This window comes from Photinus pyralis, unplaced genomic scaffold, assembly GCF_008802855.1.
Source record: "Photinus pyralis isolate 1611_PpyrPB1 unplaced genomic scaffold, Ppyr1.3 Ppyr1.4_LG8, whole genome shotgun sequence".
Classification (NCBI taxonomy): Eukaryota; Metazoa; Arthropoda; class Insecta; order Coleoptera; family Lampyridae; genus Photinus; species Photinus pyralis.
Genome location: NW_022170819.1, coordinates 5,621,640 through 5,648,136, shown reverse-complemented (window position 1 = coordinate 5,648,136; position 26,497 = coordinate 5,621,640). Strand labels below are relative to the sequence as shown.

Genomic DNA, 26,497 nt, shown 5'->3' with positions numbered 1-26,497 from the left:
AAGTTTAGGGGTAGAAAATGGAACATGAACCCCCGAAAAAATCAACACCCTGTAGATTCTCACTACCAATGTAAATTATATATCAAATTTGAGCAAAATATCTTAAAAACTGCAGGAACTGTAAAGAAAAAACTAAACATTTTTGAAACTTTAACACCCTGTATGTTTACATGAACTTTTAGTCATAAAACAGGTCAAATAATTAGCGCCTCCGGTCTGTATATTAGATTTAGGAACACCCTGACAGTTTGTGATCAGAAAATGCAGAGAAACTCAAAACTATAAAAATATCCAGTGCCCCATTACAGATATTGAAAACGTGGGCACTCCCTGTATATTGAAACAGTTACTACATTTTTAGTTGGTTGGTTGCAATGTACTGGAAACCCAATTGTAGAAATTGAAAACAGGTCAGCCACTACGCAGCTAACCGGTTTTATATATTTTTGCAAAATATTACAGATACTTAAAGTTACATAGAATGATCTTAAATCACACTTTCATAACTCTACAAAGGGACCGTTCGGTATAGAGAAACAACGATAGTTATACACACTACGCTAGTTATATTTAAAAAACTTATTCATAATGGTTACCGCTAGAATTATTTTCAAAAAAGTCACCACCTACCAAAGTTGTCATAATTGGGACGCATGGGATACGGCCGCGAATTACCGTTGATGCTGTCGATCGGATACGTCACACGTTCTTGATCGAAATGCGGCCTCGGTTGATTCATAATAGGACGAGATTGATTCATGGCGGAATGAGGTTGATTCATTGTGGGATGTGGTTGATTCATGTACTGATTGTGTTCGGGATAGGTGACGTTTTGCATGAAGTTAGTACGAGTGAAAGGCAGCGAATCAGAAGGAAAGTGCGGGTTGTTTTCCACTTTGAGGATGGGTTGATTCGGTTCCAACCGAGGTTGAATTGGGAATGTTGGCTTTGGTAGATCGAGTAGTCGAAATAGATTATCAGTGGTGGGTAGACTTTTCTCTGTGTCCTCGGTTGGCGTTGTGAGCATACTTTTACCGAGACCCAACATATTGTCGGTTTTATTGCCCGAGGCGGTATTGCTCGCCTTAAACTGGCCCATTATGTTTGCGATAAGCGATTTTGCGTTAGATAAATCGAAGTCTTCCGTTTTAAACATGGAGGTCGCCCGTTCCCTCTCTTCCTTTTCTTTGACGTTTTTCTTCGCCGCTTTGAAAACATCCTCAAAGGTGTAATCTTCGTCGTCTGAATCCAAGCTGACCTTGAGTACGGGCGGTTCGATCACGGGCTCGGGTTTTATCTCGGGCTCAACGATGGATTCGTCAATTATCGGATTCATGCCCATTAATCGGTTCGCGAACGGGCTGCTTCTCGGATTTGGTTCGACCGGCTCCTTTTCTGGCGCCTTATCTGTGTTATCCAAGTTGACAAACTTGCGCAAACGCTCCACCCGTTCGGGCTCTTTTGCTTCCAGTTTCTTCAAGTACGAAATCAGGCTGTGCTGCTCGTCCGTGCACAGATCTTTGAAGTTCTGTAGGAGAGTTTGTAAATCTAAATCGGACAATCCCTCCATGCTATTCGTGGTTGGAGTTGTCGTCGCCGTCTCCGTTGGCGTCGGCGTCGGTTGCACAAGAGATAAGATACTCTCGGAGGGAGGTGGCTTGGCCGCCTGAGAGAATTGCTGAAGGAAACTGGCGGTCGTTACGGGTTTATTGGAGTTTCGCGAAGCTTCCGCCATACCAACCTGAAATGTTAAACAAAATTTAACCAATGGTACAATTCCAAATTTTATACCAGAAAGCTTTAATCCCGAGATCAGAAATGTACTTGAGAAACGAGGATGATGTAAACTTATAGCGATACTTACTACAATTCTCGACTAGTAAAAGTGGCCTAGCTCTTCTGAGCCTGAGTGAGAAAATATCACATTTCAAGTAAATTTGTCTACTCGACACAATGGAAGTGAAATTAATCACTAGGATATACATACAGGGTGGGCCATTAGTGTGTGGGTCGACGATTGTGGGTTTATTAACGCTCATATTTAAAATTCATTGTGGGGGAATGTTGAAGGACCCTTAAGGCTACAACCTAAAAATATTTTCACCGAAATTGCAATTGTTATACAGGGTGATTTATATCAAAGTTGATTTTTTTAAATGGAACCCCCTGTATATTATTACATATTTAGATTCCTTGGCCAATTTTAGTGTGACTGTGTATTACACATGATATCTAAAATAAGTCGTTTAGCCGCAATTCGTCGTTTTTTCAAAAGGTAGATGTTCAGTAAAAATTTAATATTACAGTTATCATAAAACTTAGAAGGCCGTGACGTTGCAGTGGCACGAATCATAAAATTTACTAACCACAGCTAAAGTTAAACTTTTTTTTTGTGTTAAAAGAAATCACTCCGTGAATTTTCAAAATTTCAATCAGAGGTAACTTGATTTTTTTAAATGGAATTACGAAGTTTTTTTAATTGCATAAAATGTAAAATGTCGGTATGTATCTCTCATCTATTTTTTGTAATTCAACAATTTCTAATAATTCAGTGTTTTTGCGATTTTTAAAGCCTCTCAGCAATCAGTAGGCCGTTAAAAATTAAGAACCCCAATTCAAATGATAAAACATTTACCCCCAACAACTGTTGTTGATTGTTGTGTTAAAAAAATGGAATTTTATTAACATATTTTAAACGGTACTCTTTACTTTAAAATTTTAAGTACTCTTTTTTTTGCTCTTCTTCAAAATGTTCTGGTGCACATCGTAGAAGAAATGTGGTTTCAGCACGATGGTGTCCCACCTCATTTTACTATAAACGTTAAAGAATGGCTGAATCAACAATTTCCTGGGAGGTGTGGTCTTGAACATTTATTGCAATAATTATTTTTCTCTTATTTTTATTTAAACTTTCTATTTTGTTTTATTTTATTTGGAGTAAATTTTTTATAAATTCAATTGTTTATAATTTTTAACGGCCTATTAATTTCTGAGAGGCTTTGGAAATTGAAAAACACTGTGAATTATTAGAAAATGTTGAATTACAAAAAATATGTAAAAGATAAATATCGACATGCTTATGTTGTTAAAAAGGTAATAAAATCCTATTTGATGCGATAAAAAAATTTGGTAGTTCCATTTAAAAAAATCAGGTTACCTTTGATTGAAATTTTGAAAATTGACAGAGTGATTTCTTTTAACCCAAAAGAAGTTTAACTTTAGCCGTTCGGGGTATGTTAGTACATTTCATGATTAGTACCACTGCAAAGTCACGGCCTTCTAAGTTTTATGTTAACCGCGATATTCAATTTTTACTGGACATCTACTTTTTGAAAAAACAACGAATTGCGGCTAAACGACTCATTTTAGATATCATGTGTAATAAATAAAGTCACACTAAAATTGACCAAGGAATCCAAATATGTAATAATATACAGAGGGTTCCATTAAAAAAAATGCAACTTTGATATACATCACCCTGTATAACAATTGCAATTTCGTTGAAAATATTTTTAGGTTGTAGCCTGAAGGGCCCTTCAAGATTCCCCTACAATGAGTTTTAAGTATGCGCGTTAATAAACCCACAATCTTCCACCCACACTCTAATGGCCCACCCTGTATATGTTTGCCATTGTTTATTTTATACAGTGATTCATTTGGAAGTAGACATAGGGATTTCCTATGTCTAGTTTTAAATGACAAAAACCCTTCTGAAGGACGCCTAATTTTACGCAACCAAAATAACTTCTTAAAACAAATAAAAATTTATTAATTAATTGGAATATTATTGCTTTAGGCTTCCGTATTTTTATTTTCGTTCGCGTGCGATGTATTCAACCGAAGAAAAAGTTGATATTGTCAATTGGTATAGTGCCGATAATAGTTTAAGAGGCTTACTTTTTGTGTTGATCATTTTAAAATTAGTGGTTATTTAAAGGCGATCCACATAAGTCACCGTATACAACCCTCAATTTTAACGGAGGATATGAAACTGAATGTTTTAATTTTTGTGGAACAGAATCCCATAAGAAACTTAAGAAAAAATAACTACCAAATTTAATATATCTCTTCATTATAGCCTAAAAGCTGTCATTTTTATTAAAATCTAGAATGGCAATGCAAAATGCGTGCGCATGTGTCTTCGGTTGCATAAAATTTAGGCGTTTTTCAGAAGCATTTTTGTCATTCCTGTCAACTTCTAAATGAATAGCACTGTACACATCTTGTACATAGCACAAGTAGGATGTTCAATTGTCATAACTCATAACAAGCGACAAAGTCATACCTTACGATAATAAACATCTCTGCACAAAGAAATTGATAACTTTGACACAAAGAAGAAGTACGAATCCCACACAAAGAATAATAATCGCATACATACCTGGATCAATTAACAATTCTCATAATAGAAAAAGTTGAAACGTTCACCACTTAGGTTTTATGACCAAAATTGGACTGAGAACATTTAAAACACAGTTTGGAGTAAGACTGGTTAAAATTAAGATCTGTTCACATTAACGTCGCGCAAACCATAGTTGTGTGAAGTCTCCCACCTCTAGCCAGGTACAAGATCTTCATTCAGGACACTTAGATGTCACGAATTTACATTAAAAAGAGGAATTGGATTGACTAAAGTCGCACCTCCCCAACTTGGGAGGTAATGCATTGTGCATTTGTAGCTGTTGTACAACAAAAAATGAAGGATTTTTACTGTGTTATGATCACAACAATCTTCATATGACACAAGTTTACACTGTAATTTAGGACAACTGTTGAAAACTGATGTTAATCTGTATGGTAGTACAGATGGGTCACATAAAATATTTTTTAATTTCGATTACGCCTACAAGCCTCCGATGGTACCAAAAGATGGTTGTAGATTTCACAGCGCTTAATAATAATTATGGGTAATATATTTTAAAAAAATTGAAGAGTTTGCGACAATAGTAATAAGTGGCGGAGTTCCACTCAACCTAGCGATTGTATTAATAAAAAAACAAAAGGGCCCTAGGGCCATAGCTATGTGCAATATATTTGTCTTTATTAGAAACATACATGAGTAAATTGGGTTTGCGCAGTTTGCGCATCTCTGATTTTTACAATATGCAATATGCTTGTCTTTAGAAGCATCTCTGGTTAAAATTTCAAAAAAATATCTCGATAAATAAGAAAGTTGACATTGCGCAGTCAACACCTTGGTTTTCAGGTTAATTTCTACCAATCCGGCAAATCTCCAAACTACCAATAGAAAAATAACACCACTGTATGATCACACTGTCTCTATAGAGTCACTGGCAGTCTGTGAGGAAAGCAACCTGATTATAACTGCGTAAAAAATTTTGATGATAATGAGAAACAAAATAGACACTTTCCAAAGAAACCATTCATTTGGAAGCTGTGTCTCCAAAAGGTCTACATGCCTTCCTTTTTTTTATAATGTGACACAGGATACAAATACAACCATAGGGTTTTGGAAAGTGCAACTCATTAGAGGCAATGATAGGCAACGAGACAGTGTAATGTAATACATCACAACTTACAATATAGGTAGATTCACTTGCAGTTATCATTGAAATAAAATAATTTCAAGATGGCGCCGCTATGTAAATACCAGAAGTTGGCGCCATCTTGATTTTTTTAAATACAAACTTCATTTTCTATTTTTTTCTAAATGTGCCAATTATTTATTAAAGGCGGGTCGACATCAATAAACATTTGCGTTGTTTGTTGAATTTTGGCAAAAATATGTGTGCCACAAATTTGAATATGGTCACGTATTTACTACGTAAATAATATTTATCTTGTGTGGTGTATTTGCTGGGTCCACGTGTTTACATTTACATTCCCAAGTCCAGATACACACAATATACAGAATCTCGTACAGAATGTTAGTAGAAGTGGTCCCAAAATTCAAATCTACATTCATTTCTGGCATCAGAAACAGTAGTTGCAATTTGAAAAACGGATATTTTTGAAATTCGTTTAATTGCAAATTTTGAAAAATCGTAGCGGTCCGGGAAACTTTTTCAAGAGTTTCAGTGGCCATTTAAAAAATTCTTTAGACATTAAGGATCCGATTATAAATTATAAAAAGGAGCAATCATTTATCCATTATCAATTTTTGATAAAACGGAAGCGGTGCCATTCTGAAATTATTTCATATCAATTTTCAAGGGTTAACTGCACTTTTAAAAATTTCTAACAAGCATGCTACGTGATCTCCCTGTATAGTACCTAAACCTTAAAACTATGGAAGGAGAGGACCTGTTAATCAAATGCAGTGCTGCGAGTTGAAGCAAATTTTCGCATAGCTTGGTGGAAAACAAAACTTTTTTTACTTCTTGTTTATGCCGTGCAGATGTTGGCATGATTGTAAGCATATAAATTGACTTTATTTTTTGTTTGAAAATGGCACAGTTGCCGCTTTAGTCCTACGAAAAAGGATTGTAGGCGGCCATATTTTTGGTGGCTTCACTTTACAATCATCTTTTATCCTTCCTCTATCTTTCCTTCTCTAAGAATTACATAACCAATGCATTGTTTTGGAATTCAATTTTTTCAAATTCTTCAAATTGTAACTATTTTTCCGAATTTTCATTTTCATATTCTGTGGATTTATCAATTTTCTTCAAAAGCCACCAATTATAGAGATTCCTTATATTCTGCAGATTGTTTCATTTCTTTGAACGTTTCAAACATTGCAGTTTTTTCAGATTTCTCAAATCCATCCATAAAATCTCTCCATGATTTTTCACATTAGGTTTGATATCTTCCGTTTCTACGAATGATATTTGTCATATTCTTCAGATTCTTGGGATTCGTTCTACGCTTTTCAACAACTTTCTGAGTCCTTCCGAGAGTCTCCTATGATCCTGTTAGAGCTTTTGAGCCTTATATAGTCCTACTACACTCTAGAGAGTGCATAGAAGTTTCTCAATACCTTAAGAAAGGCTTAGAGGATGATGAGGATACCGCACCTTTTGATGCGCCTTTTTAGAGTTAAGAGTTACTGTAATCAACCTAAAAACCTGTTACGTTTTTTCCCTCACATTTAAATTCTTACGCCGTATTTCCTTTGTAATCCGATTAGTTAAGATGCGAGTCATTTCTATGGCAGATTTGTAATTACCTTAGTTCTTTATTTCCGCCGCCAGAGGTCCTTCAGATGTATTCTGTGATACTTCTAATTCGATCTCTGCTTTAATTTGGTCTCATGTACTAGTTTCTTTTCAGTTTACTACTACTACACTTCCCTTTTGCTCTGTGTTAGTGAACGAGAACCGTGTTATTCACATTGACTCACCAGTTTTTTGCCTGAGCGGTCCGCAAAAACATCCAATCACATGCCTTAACAGTACCGTTAGCTGACAACATAATTAAATATGGCTTTATAATACCGGATTTTTGTGTTGTAAACAACGTCATGCAGACGTTTTTTTTTGGACTCGACACCTACAATACTAATGGGTCACCCTGTATGTGAAATGTCAATTTTTTAAATGTAAACTTGGTTGCTGGTTTAAAATTATCCCTCTCGGGACTAGGTACTGGTAGAATTAAACACAGAGTTGATTTGAATTGTGAAATGTTTAAATTTGTTTATCCGCTCATTGTGATAAGAAAATCTGTTAACGCGTGGAATCAGGTGAAATTTAATTAGTTTCAAGAAGCACGTATTATCGCTGGTAAGAAAACCACAGGTGCGAAGTTTATTTCGAAGCTGGAATTAATCAAATTCGGTTCCGATTCATTTAATTTTGCCAGTTCTAAAAACCATTTTGATTCATGGTTTACTGAAAATCCTTAGGATTTTTCTGAATTTTTAATTCTTAGAGCTTTTTCAATTATTCACCTTGGGCTTCTTCACATCTTTCAATTTGTTCAAATGTTTCCTTTCCATCGCATTCTTCAAATTCTTCCTATTTGTCAGAATTCTTTAGGTTCTGCACGCCATATTGAGTCCGCCATTTTGAATTTCGTAATTCTGACATCGGATTCAGCGACCCCAAAAGCCCCTTAGTATGACATTGTAAATCATTTCTTTAAAAATTCAAATTTTTCATATAGTGCGTCGCCATATTAGATCCGCCATTTTGAATTTGCAACTCCGACAGCGGATTCATAATCTGCGGTCTCTAGTACAGAATTGCAAATGATTTCTATAAAAACTCAAAATTTTGACCGCACTGCGTGGCGTCAAGAAAAGCACAGGGATGGTTAAGAGCGTCTCTCACTTAGGGACACCAATTGTGCTATGATGGCGCAAAAAATTATCATGAATGGCTTTAATAGTGCCAAGAGAGATATTGTACTTGCTTAATTCTCGCCACCTCCACCTTGTAGGCACTGTCAAAGTAAAGTGCCACCTTGCTTTCTGCAAGATTCCATGTAAGTAAAATTGCTAAACCGTGTAGTGATTTCATATTTGAGCAATTCAAATTTAAAAAATATTTTTTGTGACCCTTCTACACCTTTGAGGATTTCAACTGGTGTCAGACCAACTGAAAAACCGATGAATTGCGTCGACACCACCACAAATTTTTAGTGTGTGACACTTGTAACTGATAATACCTGTGCCCTGTTATTGGCTTCTAATATACGAAACACCACGCATTATTAAACAATTAAAATACTTACCACCGCATTAATTAATTGTTCAAGTTCAGCTTGTGACACATCGGTCTTCCCTTGCAGCACTAAAGCGGTAGCTATCTGTTTGGCGATCGCGGCCTTGTCTACGGTTCCGACACCGGGCACCTGAATAGGATCCACTTTCGGCTTCTCCTTCTCAATGGTCTTCTTGCGCTCGCCGGCGTAGTGAATCAGACTGGCGATTTTCTTGATGGCATTCTTAAACGCCTTCTCCTGATTGTAATCGACCAAGCCGGCCAGTAGTTGTCCCTTCAATTTCTCTTTGACAGTCTCGAAAAGTACACAATTCACTTCGTTATCCAACAGCGCCTCCGCACTATTCGCCTCCGCCTTTTCTAACGCCAAAGCTTGCGCCAACAGATCGATAACCTTCGGACCGAGCGAACCCAACTTCTCCTCCACAGCCGTAAGGAGCCGCAATACTCCGACAATGTTCACCTCGTCATCGTCGTCGTCCTCCACGGGTTCCACATGTCGCGTGAGAGGCGGCGACATTACCGGGTGTCGAGTGACGTCACGCATTACTCGCGGCGGTTTTATGTACTCGGGCAGTTCGGATTTGCGATACGGCTCCCGGTAATGAACGCCGTCGTAACCGTAACCTCGGTCGCGTTCCCTACTCCGCCGCTGCCTGTGCCAATCGCGATCCCTACTCCTACTCCTGCTGCGCCGGTAGTCCTTGCTGCGATCCCTCGATCGGCGCGAGTAATCCCCGGCGCGCGACCTCTCCCTACTCTTATCCCTAGACTTGCGGGTGTGCGCGCCCGACTCGCTCTCCCACGGACTGTGCGAGCGCCTCGAGCTGAGCGTCTCATCGTCCTTGTCCTCTATAATAATAACGTCCGGATCTTGATCGGCGATCGTCGACGGAACGTCAACCTTCGATTCGGACTGCTCCTTGATCGGTTTCTTTTTTCCCGTGATTCTGAAGCAAATGGGCGCTGGCTCGTCTGGTAAGCCCAACCTGTTGGGACAAAATTACGGTATTAGGAGGATTTGACACAGTTCAAAAACAAGATGGGGGTATTGTAGCGGAACAATTATTATCGCCAGAATGTGTTTATTTTTCATAATTTTGATGATGTCATTACACAACTAAAATAATACAAAGGATCATTACATCACAACTTCTAAGCTTGTGAGTGCAGATTGGCGCCCTCTATTGCTCAGAGAGGCACACTTTCCATCTGGAAGACAAGATGTCGGTGCAATAGCCCGACACATATTAACCAGCACTTATAAATGGTGGCGCTCTCTATGTATAACTTAAAGAAAATGTGGTTCTTACTCTTCGGCGTCATCGTTCTTTTTCAATGGCTCTGCAGGGATGTGTTGAATAAGTCCAAGGGCCTCGGCATGCTTCCGCGCCATTCTGACGAACTGACCATCCCCTACAAAGACAGAGACGCGACGACGGTTCCTCCGTTGACGTCGAGTCATTTGTCTCAACGAGAGTGGCTTACTCGGATTGGTTTGAAGCGAATTTGCATTCTGCATCACTTCTTGAACAACAGTCGCCGGCGGTAAATCAATGCCCAGATCTTGGCTTAGACAGGCGGCCATCAATTCGGGATCGGGGGCGGACTGCAGTTGAACAGACCACCACCTTCAATTTTATGTTTTCAATTTTTTTTGTTTAAGTCAATGTCAAACCCTCAACCTCGACACCTTGCACCTTAAACCGTTAACCTTCAGTCACTGAAGTCTCCATCGTCGGGTCTACTCAATCACCTTTTAGACTGTTTGGGTAGAGTGCCCCCATATTTACTACCAATTTCATTCTGCCCAGGAAATCAAGGTCTGAGGTTGAAAGTTTGATACTGTTCCGAGTTATAGACTGGGTCACTGTCCAAGATTGTGTTAAATCGGGGAACCAAAAATGGCTGCATCAAATTAGTAATCAAAGGCAGTTACTGTACAGGTCGAGAGTTGCTGCACAAATAAATGCACCAATCAAAATACTGATTTGCATGAGTCATCAGGATTGGAAAAGAGATGATAAACAAATGGTTGGAATGTTGGGGTCTAATGCACCTGCTGCAGGTACCGGGTGACCCAATAAGACTGTTCCTCACCCATATCTCGGGAACCGTTCGTCGTATGACTTAGGGGTAAAAAAAATTATTGGGTAAATCGGTTATGAAGAATCGCTGGAAAATATTTTCAAGTTCTGAAAATGACCACCAGAGGTCGTAACCGCTATCTTAAATTTTGAAATTGCATTTTCTTTAAATTTGGCATAATAAACTAAGCATTCTTTTTTCACACTTTTAAAGAGAACCAGTTTATCTATCATTTTCGTAAAAACAAAAACTCAGTTATTTCAAAAACAAAGATGGCGTGGGGCGTTCATTTGTTTTTGCAATAAACTGCTTTAACTTCTTGACCGTTTGTAACAAATGCTTCTTGGTTAGAAATCGGCATTTTAGAAAAGATTACAAATTCAAAAAACTGCACTTTCTGAAGGAAAACACAGCAGAATAATTTACAATTACGGCTGTTATTATTTTATAATGCATCATGTTTTATTTGTTTAATTTTCCAAGGCCTACCTAAAAGGGTAGGGTGCTTTTCTTTCGCGCCATCAACAAATACCGGAAATACGTAAAAAGTAAATTTAAGATAATAATTTAAGCATTTTTATTAATTTATTAATTAATCTCATTTTGCCAATATTTGAGGTTAGGAACGAGATTTTGAAAAACGGTTTTCACTAGACTCTTTGGATGTTATGTAGCTACTTCTTCAAAAAGAAAAAGTCATATCATTCCATTTGATTTTTCTAGGATTTTGAGTCATAGTGTCAAAACTAGCCCCCTGCCGGAAAAGGATTCAACTAAATTAACTATATTTTGGTTGATTCTCATTGTCCAAGGAATGCTCTTTTCAACCATACCAAATTTGTTAAAATCGGTCAAACCGTTAAGAAGTTAAAGAAGGTTATTGCAAAAACAATTGAACGCCCCACACCATCTTTGATTTTGAAATAATTGATTTTTTGTTACTACGAAAATGATACATAAACTGGTTTTTTTGTTTATTATGCAAAATTTAAAAAAAATGCCATTTTAAAATTTAAGATGGCATTTACGCCCTCTGTTGGTCATTTTTAGAACTTGAAAATATTTTCCAGCGATTCTTCATGACCGATTTACCCAATAATTTTTTTTACCCTAAGTCATATGACGAATGGTTCTCGAGATATCGCCGAGGAACAGTCTTATTGGGTCACCCGGTACATAAGTTTAATGGCAGAATAATTTCTTTTGTCTTCTTGATTAATCTTTCCAATCAATCCCTGGCATGTGATATTCAATAAAATTGCAGAGATTCAATTCGGTTTTAATATAAAAGTGAAAATCGCTACCATCTTGTGCAGTCCGCTGCAACTACTGGGAGGAAATAAGGACAGAGCAATAGAAAGATCGCATATGATTTTGAAATGCAGAAGCTGTAAGGTGTCTGAAAGAGCGTTAAAAACTTCAAAAAGGCGCCGTCAAGTTTTATAATAGACGCCTATAAAGGCAATGGAGGACCTATGCTACTCTGCAAAATTCTTTCAGATTTCGAGAGCCTAAAAAGATCTAGAAACTCTACTAGGAGCCCCACCAACCTCTGAAATGATTCTAAACGACACTATCAGCAATAGAGCGCTTGGAAAGGCACTACAATGTTCTGGTAAACATAAATACATTACCAAGGAAAGCTTTTTAGTACTAACTATGCTCAACAGGGTGCATAGGACTCTTGCCAGCTTTACGAACGGCCTCAAGTTCTCAGTTCTGAATTTGTATTCAATATAGGGAAATTTCCACATGTACCGCTTCATAGCGACAAGAACGAGAGTATGTCTGGCGATAACCAGAAACATATTCCGGAAAGCGGATTTTCTATTGGTTGTTAGGGCACGCTAGTCGAGTTCATTTGCGTTCAGAAACAAGTACCTTTTCAGTTTTTCTCGTGGGTGAGATTCAAATAGCAAAAGAAGTGGGTGGGAGATTCTTGCTTGTGTTCGCAAGCCGATTAGGGTGGGTTAGAAAATTAGATTCAAAGACTAATTAGGGAGCGAATAAAAATCCATTCTATAGTGCGCCGAAATTTAATTCTTAGCGAAGTTATAAAAGCAGGTGCATGCCATTTTGTGCACAAGAAATTTTAGTTTGTGTATTTGCAGTAAAAAAATTCAAGAGCCAAAACGCACCGTTCTATCGTGCGATTAAGTAATCAATAACATTTAGATCATTGATACCACTTTGAAATAGCACCTCTCAAATGATCTTGAAGACTAGAAAATTAAGAAGGCTCTTTCTATACAGGATAGAAGATAACAGACAGTGCGTACGTACAGTTCCCAATGCCTCATGCTTCTGTAATGACTGTCGAAGACTGTACAATATAAATAAATGACATCAATGGTCTCCTTTATACTGTCTACCAGGATATGTATGATCCGGCAAGCCAGTACCAAAAGTCGTTGCAACAGCCCGACAGTTGATTAGCGGCACAACTGGAAGGAACCTTTATCACAGACCTGGCACAACAGGGACAACAATTTGTCTTCATGAGATCACTTTGCGCACGTCAGTTAAATTTTGCATTTTGAAATTTTCGTAGCCGAAAGGAACAGGAGTGTTTAGACATAGGGCTGTCAGGCGTCCCGTTTAAGGCGGGACAGAAAAAAACCTGATTTATATGTATTAACCTGACAATCGAATTTGTACCTGTAATAGTGGAATCTATTTCAGAAAATAATACGATATCTCTTGTATGAACACCAAAAATAATGACGGAGCATCCTGTATATGAGAATATTTGAAATTTATTAAGTAAATCGGGCGGATTATTTACGAAGTAAGCACAGACTTGATTCGTTTTATTTGAATTGTATTTCAATGTTTGTTTTTCCTTTTAGAAATGCGTAATTCTTGTTTAAATGTTCCCGCTTTTGTAATTTATTTAATTTAGATAAGGTAAGACATATCTGGTCGTTTGCGATAAGAAGGATCAAATTAATTAACGCACGTATTTTATCGCTGTTAAGAGATAATGTGTTTCATTTTGGAGCAGTGGAGACGTATGGCGCCTTCGGACGTTGATTGGCGAATTCGCGACAGTTGAAGGCGTGTCCATTTACTTACGTAAATTTTTTTTACGGACAGTCAGCTCTATTTGTTTTGTTGTAGACGCAGTTTGTCCTTTTTTTGTAATAAATTTGTGCAGAAGCTAGTAAGCGTTTGTGTGAGTTTGGTGCACCCAGCGGTGCACCTTATATCGCAAATCTTGTACGATATAATTATTTGGATTATTAAAAAAAATGTTACGTTTCTTATTTTATTTGTCGACCGCCTGTGCGCGGGGCAATATGTCCAAACAAGCTTTGTGCAAACCTTTCTCCCCCACCCCCCGCGGCCTTTTTTTAAGTGTGCCTCGCTGACAGCCCTACTTAGAAGAGAGGAGAGTGTAGGAATGATTAGGACAGTGAATGGTAGGAGAGAGCAAAAGAGATTAACCGATGAAAGACACAATCAAAGGCGCACGATCGAAGAAAAGAGGATGTTGGTATGCGGTCAAGAGATGTAGCTTATACTTTGTAAAAACAAATGAAAATAGACCTTTTAAATAATAGTTTGCCTTCTTGACCTACTTGATTTCATACAATGATCAAGACTGCAAATTTTCGATCAGTTTCACCCACCTTTTACGCAAACCTTCCTTCTTCGTTTTAACTTCGGCATGATGAAGTTCCAATAGGCGCTTGTTCCAAAATTCGATCCATCCGGGCTTGAAGTCGTAATCGGAGGCATTTTTGCCTTCCGCCTGTAGCTCCTTGTACCTGTAAAAAGTATTAACCCGAGTTTGACGAGTCGGTCAAAATAATTACCGTTTGTTCCAGTATTTTTTCCACTCCTCATTGTACTGCGGGTGCTTCTCGGGATTTTTGAGGTGCTGCTTTAGAATGCGATCCATGTCGTTTTCGATGGCGGTCGCCAACTTTTTGAATTCTTCCAGCTTGTCCGTTTTCTGTTTGTTACTGTCGGTTGCGACGTCGGCGCGCGTTCGTATGTAGTCGGATCTCTGCCACGGATGTACGCCCTCGCGTTTGACGAAGCGATTGGGGGAGTTCGAACGTGAGCGCGCGGCGCTTCGTTCGAACTTTTTCGCGCGGTTGTTGAACGGGACGCGACGGTATTGCGTCTCCTTCTTTTTGACGGTCAACTGCGACGGTTCGTAATCGCTCAGATCGCTACTGGAAATGCTGGAGACGCTGGACAGTGAGTGGCGCTTTTCCGTCGAGACCTTCGCCGGTTTCGGTTTCTTGGGTTTTGCGACGTAGGGCGGCGAGGGACTGCGCTTGGTCTTTTTCGAGGAGGCAATTTCGAATCCGAAATCCACACCAGCTTTGCGATAGTTACGTACTGGGCCCTCTTCGGGTACCACCTCCACGTGCGGTACAGGAAAATCGTCTACCAATCCCAAGAACTTTAATGACAAAGAGCGGTTGACAGTTACAGGACAAGGTGAATTTGCCACAAACAAAATCTTTAAGAAACTCTTGACTTCTAGTGACCTCTTAAGGCTCCTTTGTAGTCAATTTCAGTGTTATTGCAATTGGTTAGACCACCAACAATACACACTGCTACATGATCTCCTTGAGTGAAACCAACGATGTATCTATCCTTCTCAGTTTTGCATATTCTCTTCATTTATTGTTAAACACAATAGACCATGTATAATGATCAAGGACTAATTATGTAAACAAGTTTATCGAAAAGCTGTACAATATTTGACTGGAGATGCACAAATACCTATTTCTGTTCTATTGAATAAATTACTTATTCAATGCATTTATTGCATTTTTCTATGACACCTTCTGTAAATTACCTGGTTTTCAGGTAATTAGTGGACTAGATTAGCATTGTTTGTTATAACATTTTTTAATTACCCCTTTATTTCTTGTGATTTGTTCTAATCATTTTTACTGATTTATAGATTTTTATAGTTATTAGGTACATGTGAATGAATGAATTCACTTAGGTATGGTAGATCCTAAAAAAACTGGCACTTCGAACACCTAAAATAAATCTTTCTTTTTATATACAAGGGCGAACAAAAAAAAAAATTGTATGTTTTTCATAAAAATGGTAGCTAACATTTAAAATTCTGTTACAATGATTAAAAGTATAACATTTATACTGATTCTAAATAAATCCTAATCTTTTCAAAAATTAATAACAATTGTACATTTAACGTATTACTTATTTATATCTATGCACGACCCGTGGAGAATTTTTCCGAACATCTTTTGTGCGGTAAGATGACTTCACTTTTTTGCCCTGAATTCAATGGTAAAAATAAAATTTACTTGATCCTCCTATTTTTTGAGGGACAAATATTCCTGTTGATAAAGTTGACATTGTATTAATATTGGTAGCGTTTCTTTTATATAACATACCATGACGTTTCCTATGTTTATGTTCAGCTAATAAGTGAAAAAATGCCTATGTGCCATTTGTTATCTATTGGGCGCAACTTTATGGAAAGCAAAGGGCATGTGCATCTTTTGCTTTTGGTCGCATTTCTCGAAATAGATAATTTTCACGAAGACTTACTCATAGTCCAGTATGCAGATAATTTTGACCTGCAAAAGGTGGTGTAAAAGATTTTATTGTTTTAAATGGTCCATTTGGGTCCAAATAACATGTATTTGAAGAGTACGCACAAATTTTTTCCCGGTACAACTTTTGGCAGCCAAAAAACCTCAAAATGTTTTGGCATTTTTTTAGTTTTTCGCTTAAAACTCGAAAACGGTCCATATTTTAATAATAATAATAATATTGCTTTATTGAGTTTAGCACATTTTTTTGCGGTATGGTACATTAGATAAATATTAATGCTCCTTTGGCTATTGTGGATGTGTACACACGTGCTTGAAATTTACTACTGTGCTATTCTCAAAGGCGAAGTTCGGTAAAGAGCAATTGCTCTTCTCCGCTCTACCACTTAACCTCAAATATGTCTGCGCAAGGAACTCTATGCGATGGAAAAGAAATATACATATAATCATCAAATATCGAGATAATAAGCGACCCATGTCCAGACCCCTTCTTACATACACATTCTTGGGACTTGTCAACACTCGAGCATTAGTGATCGTATTCGATTTTTGAAGTGTTTACTAGAAAGATGTTTCATTTCGGGCAGGAGGGTATTATAGAGTACAACAATGTTATACGAAAATGTTCTAAGATACAATTTCTTAGATTTGTATTTGAAGAGCGGCATTGATAATAGCCCCTTACCACGAATATTAACATTGTGAACGTCAGTACGATATCGGATCTTTCTATTTAGGTATTTTGGAAGACCAGTGATGATTAACGAGTGGTACATACATAGGGAGTGTAGTTTCCTCCTCTGTGTCATATTTAACCACAACAATTCTTTTAATTTATTTGAGACATGGCTGCGACGACGAAGACCTAAGATAAATCTTACACAATCATTCTGTACCGTTTGTATACGTCTGGCAGACACTGAATCAATGCATGGTCCATATACCGTGTCGCAATAATTAAAATGTGAAAGTACGAGCGAATCACAAAGCATTTTTTTTAGTATTAACGGAAAGGTAAGATCTATGGGGATACAAAGATTTCAAATTGCCATACGCTTTCCGAACACAGTTGTTAATATGCTCGCGGAAACGTAGATCGTTACTTATGCGCAATCCTAAATTATTTGCAATATTACATATAGGAATCGAAACGTTATCAATATTTAATTGCAGACTATTATCGTGCACCAGTGCACCAACACTAAATATCATGGATATGGATTTTTTGGGATTAATAAGCAGATTATGATTTTTCGAACTAGCATATAGTAAATTTAGATCTTCATTTATTTTTTTAAATGCTTCCGTTACGTCAGGTCTGCAAAAGGAATAATAAAGTTGTGTATCATCGGCATACAGATGATAGCTGCACGTTTTTAATACTTTATGCAGTTGGCTAATGTACAATGTGTACAGTAATGGTCCTAATATTGATCCTTGGGGAACTCCCGAGCAAATAGGTGTTGCATTCGAAAGCGTACCATTTAATGTTACTAATTGAGATCTATCCATTAAGTAGCTCCTCATCAGGTCTAATGCACAGTTTGCAAAACCTATATGCCTTAGTATTGCCAATAACAGATTATGATGAATTGTATCGAACGCCTTACTATAATCTAGTAGCACTAAAACTGCACACATGCCACCATCCAATGCACAAAGAATATCATCAATTACCTGCGATAAGGCCGTACAACAACTATGATTCGGCCTGAATCCGGACTGCGTTTCAGGTAAAACATTATGTTGAGTAACAAAATCGCGAATTTGACCTTCCATGCACTTTTCCAGGACCTTAGATAGTGCCGGTAGTCTGCTGATGGGTCTAAGATCAGAGTAACTTTCTGGCTTTGCAGTCTTTGGAATAGGTTTTACTATTGCTATTTTCCATAGGGATGGAAAGTCACACTCTAAGATGGCAGTGTTTACCAGATGGGTAATGTATGGAATAATAAAAGGGGAACATAACTTAATTATTTTTATGTTAAGGTTATCCACTCCAGAGGCATTTGTTTTTATGTTTGAAATAATTTTATGTATTTGTTCGCAAGTGACGGTTGTAAACACGAAATCAACCCTACCAGCATCAAGTTTGGTTTTATTATAAGATTCTATTCTTACGGATCAATCCGCTACCATAAAATTGACGCCACTGATTGTATTTGCTTGCGCAATAGTTGAAATAGGCTTTTTTATCATTTTGAACCACAAGATTTGTATAATATTCCGGATAGATTTATAATATTGCCAGTGTTGTGGATTTTCCGACTTCCTACTTTTACGGAGAGCATTATCTCTTAGCTTCATTAAATATTTGGTGTTCTCGGAAAGCCATGGCGATAGCTTCTTAACGAAGACTTTAGTTTTAAAGGGAACGTGTACGCTAAACAGATGACATAGAAGATTATTAAAATAGTTTAGTTTATCATTTACACCATGTATATTTACTATATCGTGAAATGGCAGCGAATAAAGATCTTGGTCAAATTTGTGAGTATCCAGTTGGTTGTAATCCCGATACAATACAGGGCGCTGTGGCACTGGTTTTTTTAAATTTAAATTTAAGGTAGCAATGACTACGTCGTGATCAGCCAAGTCACTAACGGGGGTTGAAACAAGATCATGATCATTAATAATCAAAAGGTCGAGAATGCTGCTAGTTGTATGCGTAACACGGGTAGGAGAATTAACCAATTGATAAAATCTAACATTTTGCAATGTAGTGTTAAAGTATGTCACCTCGGGGTTATTATACATTAACAGGTTTAAATTGAAGTCTCCCAGGCATACGACATATTCATGGCTTACTATAAAACTTGTCAAAGTTTCCTCAAACTCATCTATAAAATAGTAGGGATTACAATGTGGCGGTCTGTACAGACAACCAAGTGCTAGTTTTTTATCATTAATCATCAAACCTACCCATATTTGCTCTATTCTACATGAAGAGCACAGTACAGCATAGTTAAAACATCTCTTGATGTATATAGCTACTCCACCGCCACGGCCATCTCTATCTCTACGGAACAGAATGTACCCAAGAATACTGATTTGATTAACATCACTGCCGAGCCAAGTCTCTGACACCATAACAACATCGAAACTACCATTTATCACGAGATCTGCAAAATTATGAAACTTAATAACCAATGATCGAACGTTGACATGGGCAATTTTCATTTAAAAATAATCAATGAATTCCAATAAGTTTGGTAAGATACCCAATCATCTAAAACTAACGATATGTAAATTATAACTTAAATAAATTTTATAAAACTTATAAATCTGGACAAGTCCACTTGATAATCTTGATAACTTACTAAAGAGAATAGTTCCTAACGCAGCTGCAGGTATCGCAAACAACAAACGGCAAAGTACAGGTAAAAAAAACAAGACAGTTGCCAAGCACGTATGTGCACTCCGCATCAGCCTCCAAAGATACTCGCTATGTAATGTGGATTGAGCTTGAAATACACTGAAATTCAGTACATTTTCGAATTTATGAATAAGACTTTACTAAAGTAAAGATAATAAAATTATGCGTCGATAAAAAAAAACAAACAAAATGGGCCTAATAGAAAAATTTTTACAACCGATCTAAAAACGCCCATTTTTCCAACGAATTTCAAAAATTGGTCCAATTTTAAATTGTTGGTACTTTTTGAACTCTCTGATTGATGTTCTACAATCTTTAGGGAGGGGGAGTAGTGGATTTTATCGTTCCATTAGGAGCCACAACGCATTAAAAAAAGGTTAACTCAGTTCTTTAGAAAAGTTGGAAAAAATGGGCGTTTTTTGATCGTTTGTAAAAATTTTTCTATTGGACCGATTTTGTTTGTTTTTTTTAATCGACGCAGAATTTTGTTTTCTTTAATTTACTAAAAAAGTGTTATTCATAAAATATGGACCGTTTTCGAGTTTTAAGCGAAAAACTGAAAGAAGTCCGAACGTTCTGAGGTTTTTTGACTGCCAAAAGTTGTGCCGGGAAAAAATTGATGTGCACTCTTCAAATACATGTTATTTGGACCCAAATAGGCCATTTAAAACGTTAAAATCGTTTACACCACATTTTGCAGGAATCGGCCCTTCTGACTGCTCCGCATACTGGACTATCTGAGGAAACTGATAATTTTAGATGAGAAATATACACGAACGTGTAATTTAGTCATATTTGATTTGATCTAACTAAACAAAGTGCTACGCTTCTGGTAGTTTGAAAGCATTGTTATAAAACAGAGTTCATATTCAGCACTACTTATGATAGAATATGTGAAGTACCTAGTATTGTAAGTACCCCTCACCCCGTCAAAGGGAAATATTATTACAGCCTCATTACAGGGTTTTTTTTAATTTCTTGAAGCATCCTGATGGGATGCAAAAGGTTTTAGAAATAAAAAATTATTTCCAATGTACTTATAATAGAATATCCATTTTTCGTCTTGGGAATATGTGACATTATGATTTACAAATCAACAGCATTCAAATAGATAAATAATAAACAGTAATTAATCTAATCCATATCATTAGGAACGGCGTAACAATGTGTAGGGTAATGCCAGGTAGTTTCTTTTGTTTTCCCTTTCAAGTAATGAGTTGTCGCCTCAGGCATTATAAGTGCAATTTAAGTTGCCTATCCTTACGTTAGCGTTTTGATTTTTTTCTGAAGATCGCGAAACATATTTTTTAAAATATATGCCTTATCATAATAGATGGAAATAATATCTTTAAGTACCGCCGTAAGAAACACTGTCGGATTTCCAAATTGGTGCTGTAGGTTTTTCTACTCCCATTACAACGGCTGTTATTTACGAAAAACGATTTTTCTATTCATCGATCTTCCTAAAAAACTAAGACCGATATTTCAACTTTTTTTAAATACCACCGTTGTTTTCATCATTGCAAAGAATATCCACTATCGAGAATTTGTTTGTAGTTCAACTACAAAAGCAGCATTTCATAAGAAAGTTTAGCTATTTTTCCAATATGGCAGATTGACTACAGAGGAGCCTTAACAGATTTTTGAGCAGTTATTAAAATTTCTTAAGAGCCTTTAATAAGCTGTTAGCTAGAAATCTGAGAGTTTTTAAGAACTTGGATTTTTGTAAGTGTACGGAAGCTCAGTGGGCGGAGCAACCTTTGAAACACCGCCTACTTGCGGCATGGTTCGTCACAACCCCCACTATAACCGGCGAAAATACAGTCATCTGGTAATCCTATATTATATAGCACCCTTGATCACAGGCGTGAAAAAAAAGTTATGTCCACAGCGCATATTTGAAAGCAATGGCAAATTTACCCTACCGAAAAAGACCTAAACCTACCTGCCACAACTTTTGTTAACTGCTGAACATCGACCAACTCCTCGAAGGTGTAACCGCTCCGCTCGTTGAAGTGCTTACCGCACGCCACCAAGTTCTGATAGTGCAAACGTTTCGACTCAAACGTATCTTGGTCGACAACGTGAGGTTTAAGTCGTCCAAACTTGTCCTCTATGGCCTCCGCAATTTTCTGCACGGCAAACTGCCAATTGCGCTTGTACTGCTTCGTCAGGTAAGGTGAGATCGCTCGAAAGCACGATATAAAATGCCGTCTTATATACTACGAGAGTGAAATGAAACACAAACACTAGATGATCCTCGTACCTGAATAATATGATTGTAGCTCGCCAAGTGCGCTATGACCGTCCGAGGATCGCCTCGTTTGTCGCACAACAGACACAAATACGAGGGCTCCTTATCACGGTCGAACTCCAACAATTCGAACAAATACTCCAGCCCTATCAGCGGGCCAATCGTGAAGTTATCTAACCGCTCCTACAATGCCGACGCTATTAACCGATCTGCGGCAAATCGACTCACCTGAATTTCGGCGACCTTTTGTATTTCGCTTTCGACGCCGGGCGGTACAGGCTCGCCGGGCGCGACTTGTAGGGGAGAATCGTCAAAGGACGAGTGGGACAAGGGCGCCTGCATGTTATTCGTGTGGCGCTTACCGATTTCGTGATGATAGACGTGCCCCATGATGGGACACTTGCACAGGTTGCAGTACCAATGTTCGGCGCCATTGAGGAACGAAAGCTCGAAGACGTTGCCTAATTTTCCATTGGGAAGTCGAGCTTTCACCGCGAGAAGGCGCTCCTGTTCGGTTTCCTGCACAGAAAAGCCGCATTAGCGTCACAAATTGCCTTCATCGAGTTAACAATAGGTTGCAGCACTAGGCCGAAACACTGAGACGGATGCGCTTTTGGCCAAATTAAAAAAAAATAAATTTGTATGTACTTACTGATACAAAATCATAAACGAAATTACTCTGAGGGTTGAAAAATAGGGGTAGTAGGATATTTTCCCACTCCATAAATAATCAAAAATGCAAAACATGTAACTCCGCCTCTTTTACAATTGCCCAATAAAAACATGACGATCGTCTAATGAGAGGGTTGTGGCACAGCCGTCTATAATTACAAGCCATGCTGAGAATTATGGCAACACTGCATGGTAGGCCGATTTCCTAATTCAACTTGACAGATTTTGGGTGTATTTTATATGTGTTTTGGGTGTAATATTCCAATTTACCTGTTTTAACAGAGCGAGATTGCGACAATTTGTGTTACTCCGTACGGAATGAACAGAAGTTATTATTCAGGTAAGTTGCTAAACGAAATATATCGATTTGTTGTCATAACCTCTAAAGCAGGCTACTCGTTACTGGACCCTTTACAAGCACTTGTATTTGTTCAAAGTACCTGTACAAGCTCAAATATGACCTAAACACTACGTGGTACGTAAGTACGGTAAGTGTTTATCGTGAAAAAATACAATTAGTTTGTATTTCAGGTATTCTAGCACGGACATGTCAAATCGATTTTCTGAAGGAACTTTTCAACTTATTCCCAAGAGTTCATGGTACGGGAATTTGAAGTCTACAGTGCTCCCCTCTTTAAAAGCTTCGTACCTACACCCACTGGAGTAGCGACTCGCTTAAAGTCTGCCATTTCGAATCACACCTGGTCGTTGATAAAACCTCGCTGATGCGCAGCGATTTACTGTCCTTTTACCGAAATTAAGTGCTCAAGCGTATGCTTCACCTCGACCTGTTTCGACAGAAGTTCACCAATTTCGGAGATCTCGATGGAAAACACATTATGATGCAGTTACCAATTTACAGCATTACGAATTTTAAAGTCAAATAAAAATGTTATTATCCATTTTTGTAAATAAATAATATATATGCACAATTGTAAGCTGCCTAAGTATCTTTCTTCTGTATTAAAACCGCCAAGGCAAAACACAGGAGAGAGGAAAATGCCATTTTTCAAGAGCAACAAAACGCCATTAAAACTAAATCGGCCCACCGATTGACTTTCGAACAACGTTGCCAAACTTCTCAGCATGGCTTGTAATTATAGACGGCTGTGGTTGTGGTAAATAGAATATTTTTTTACCTTTTTTCTACTTATACAGCGCGTTCCAGTTAAAACCAGTCACCCTGAATATGTCAGTTGATGTTGAAACCATAAAAAATCGTGAAAGAAGTCAACTTTTGTTTTCAGGAGACACATTTCTACGTAAACATCTGACTGACACCTTATTTGAAAGGACTTTGAATGGAGAAGTTTCATGATGTCGATAATGCTATATTTAACCTAATGACATTAAAGTATAAATCAAAACTAATAAACCTCTCTTTCTAATTTACGTCATTCTTCGATAACATTGTCCTTGTTCCTCACCGCAATGATGCCAAACTGACATATGATTGAATTAAAGTATTAAAACACAGCATAATCTCCTTGTGCTGTCATTTTCACGTTTGTTAATAAGTTTGGCAAGCATGTACTGTATGTCCATAAGCATCTGGAGGTGCGAACGCGTTATAGTAAACACAAAATTTAAAATCCGTCAATAAATGACCGAGAATATATTATTTAAGTATTCAGTGCGCAACACAGTAGTGGTCTGTACTACCTGTGACGTCATCTACCCAATCAAAAAAACTCAGCGAACGAATAGGGATTGTATGCGAATAGGTCAGGTGACGTCACACGCTAAAACGAACTTATTTCTCCATTCTGTATCCAACCAAAAATATTTGACACAGCTTCCATATCCATTAAGATGCCAGCTGTCGTCGTTCAACCTAATCATTGTGGCTGCTAGGCGGGTGACCCGGGTTCGATTCCCATTTGAAAATTTTGAAATTGTAGATAACTGAGATATCACCGAAAAACTGAAAATGTCAAATTTCGTTTTGATTTTTTCTAGCTTAAACCGCTGGGAATAACCGATTTCTGTTAGCAGCCTCTATGGGCACTTGTTACGAAGAATCTGAATCTGTTATCAGAATTTCCGTAACACGCCAGATGTGATGTAAAAGCTACAGGCGAGGCTACAGGATACTACTTTCTTATTTCTTTTGGGCGCCATATTAGATTTTTACGGAATGAGATAAGATGGAGGATAAAAGACGAAAAATGACGTGTCACAATTCTACATAAATATATAAGAAAAATTTCAAAAAGTTTTACTTTCATTTCCCAACAAAACATCCACGGGTAACTAGATCTTGCTGAATCAACATGGCTATGGATTGTGATGCATTCAAATGTAACAAAAATCCCGTAAGTATTTTCGTTGATACTTTATTTTCGAACAAGAAAGGTATCTGAAATATGTGAATTGATTCAGCAGATTCTAGTTACCCGTGGATGTTTCGATGGGAAAGTAAAAGATTGGATTTTGAAATTTTTGTTGCAAATTTATGTAAGTGTGATATGTCATTATTTTTGTTCCTCTACTTCCTTCTGTAAAAATTCAATATGGCGTCCATGAAAAATAAAAAAGTAGTAGACTGTAGCAAAATTTGACGTTTTCAGTTTTTCTGTGATATCTCAGATATTTTTATATTTTTCAAAAATTTCAAATGAGTTTTTTTAGCCACAAAAAGGAACAACTTTGCCCCCATTTAACCTACTCTACCTCTCATCGTTACAGAGACCCAATAGTGAGCCATAAATTTGAACCACCCTGTGCAGGATTCTTGTGTGCAGTCAGAGTTGCTAATGAACTCTGTAATCAACGAACAAAGATACATACATACCACAAACGTTATAAACCTGGTAATAGAGATGATTCTTATACAAGTTAGATTTTTTTAACTGCACAAAAAAATACACCACCCCTATTTTTCAACCCCCTGATAATGATTTTGTTTCTTAAGAACAATTTTTTCAAAATTTGACTTCGGTTTCAGCAAGTATCTACTGCTGGAATCTACTGCACACTCGATGTGAGTCCACAAATTAACTTTTGCACATTCGATACTAAATTAAAAGAGTAAAGGTAGCGCGCCGAGACAAACGCAATCGATTATAAAAACCGCCACTGTCGTCGAATAATACAGTAAATACGTTGTATACAATTTAATACGTAAAATACACAAGAAAATGTAGGCACAGCACTTGGTTTTTTTGGTACTATAAATATACTTACCTAAAACACCTGTGAACGAAAATAATTCGCCAAAACTACTACAAAATTGAAAGAAAAGTGTTTACCTTTTTACTAGCGTGAGTTTGAACTGGGAATTTTACTTCATCTTCCGTACCGGGAGCGGCAGGTTCCATAATCGCACATACACAATACACTATTCACACGGTCGTCATACACTTTTAGCACTTTTGTAGTAATCGTAACTATCCCTTATTCTGCAAAGAAAAGAATCGGTTAAACATAACCCTTTTACTTTTTACTTACCGACGCAGATTGTGAATAATGAATAGAATAACTTACCGTTCATTTTTCGTCAACCGTCAAGTCACTATTAACACCGAAACACAAAGGTTTAAAGTATACTAATACCAGAAATCGACCATCGGTTACGATGGGAGTCTACGGCACCTCTTAAAGGAAATGTGCACAGTTTTATAGTATTAGCATATTCTAAACGAATATGTGACTTATAAGCTAGAAATTTGTGGCAGTGAAAGTCTCGTTCAGGGTGTACGTCATTTTGAATGGCCGTGTCCAAATAAACGAAAATTGTGCAGAAATACAAGACACGGGAATAGCGGCATCTTCGAAATTGTTACCTGTAGTCATAAAATTAATTGTGGCTTACCTCAATTCACAATTTAAGGCAAAATTTTAGCAATATTTGCAAAGGGAAGGTAGAACAACGAAATGCGTCCGATGATGCCAGTGCTACCAATACGCTTATGAATTTTCGTTAACA

At 37.5% G+C, this 26,497-nt stretch overlaps 1 protein-coding gene across 5 annotated transcripts; it reads right to left on the bottom strand.

Annotated features, from left to right (window-relative positions):
- Positions 1–394: 394 nt before the first annotated feature.
- Positions 395–26,490, bottom strand: LOC116177815 (uncharacterized protein CG7065-like). 5 transcript variants are annotated; one of them, XM_031496930.1, is made up of 10 exons: positions 26,384–26,490; positions 25,821–25,970; positions 22,126–22,416; positions 21,910–22,080; positions 21,589–21,865; positions 14,534–15,116; positions 14,348–14,485; positions 9,941–10,258; positions 8,638–9,616; positions 395–1,741 (listed from the first exon to the last, which is right to left on the bottom strand). In XM_031496930.1, the coding sequence occupies exons 2-10, from the start codon at positions 25,887–25,889 to the stop codon at positions 620–622; spliced, it is 3,948 nt and encodes a 1,315-aa protein (XP_031352790.1). In that variant the 5' UTR covers positions 25,890–25,970; positions 26,384–26,490; the 3' UTR covers positions 395–619. The 5 variants fall into 5 exon arrangements, with proteins under 5 accessions (XP_031352790.1, XP_031352791.1, XP_031352794.1 ...); XM_031496931.1 differs by lacking the exon at positions 26,384–26,490 and adding an exon at positions 26,056–26,363; XM_031496934.1 differs by lacking the exon at positions 9,941–10,258 and having other exon boundaries at positions 26,384–26,489.
- Positions 26,491–26,497: the final 7 nt, after the last annotated feature.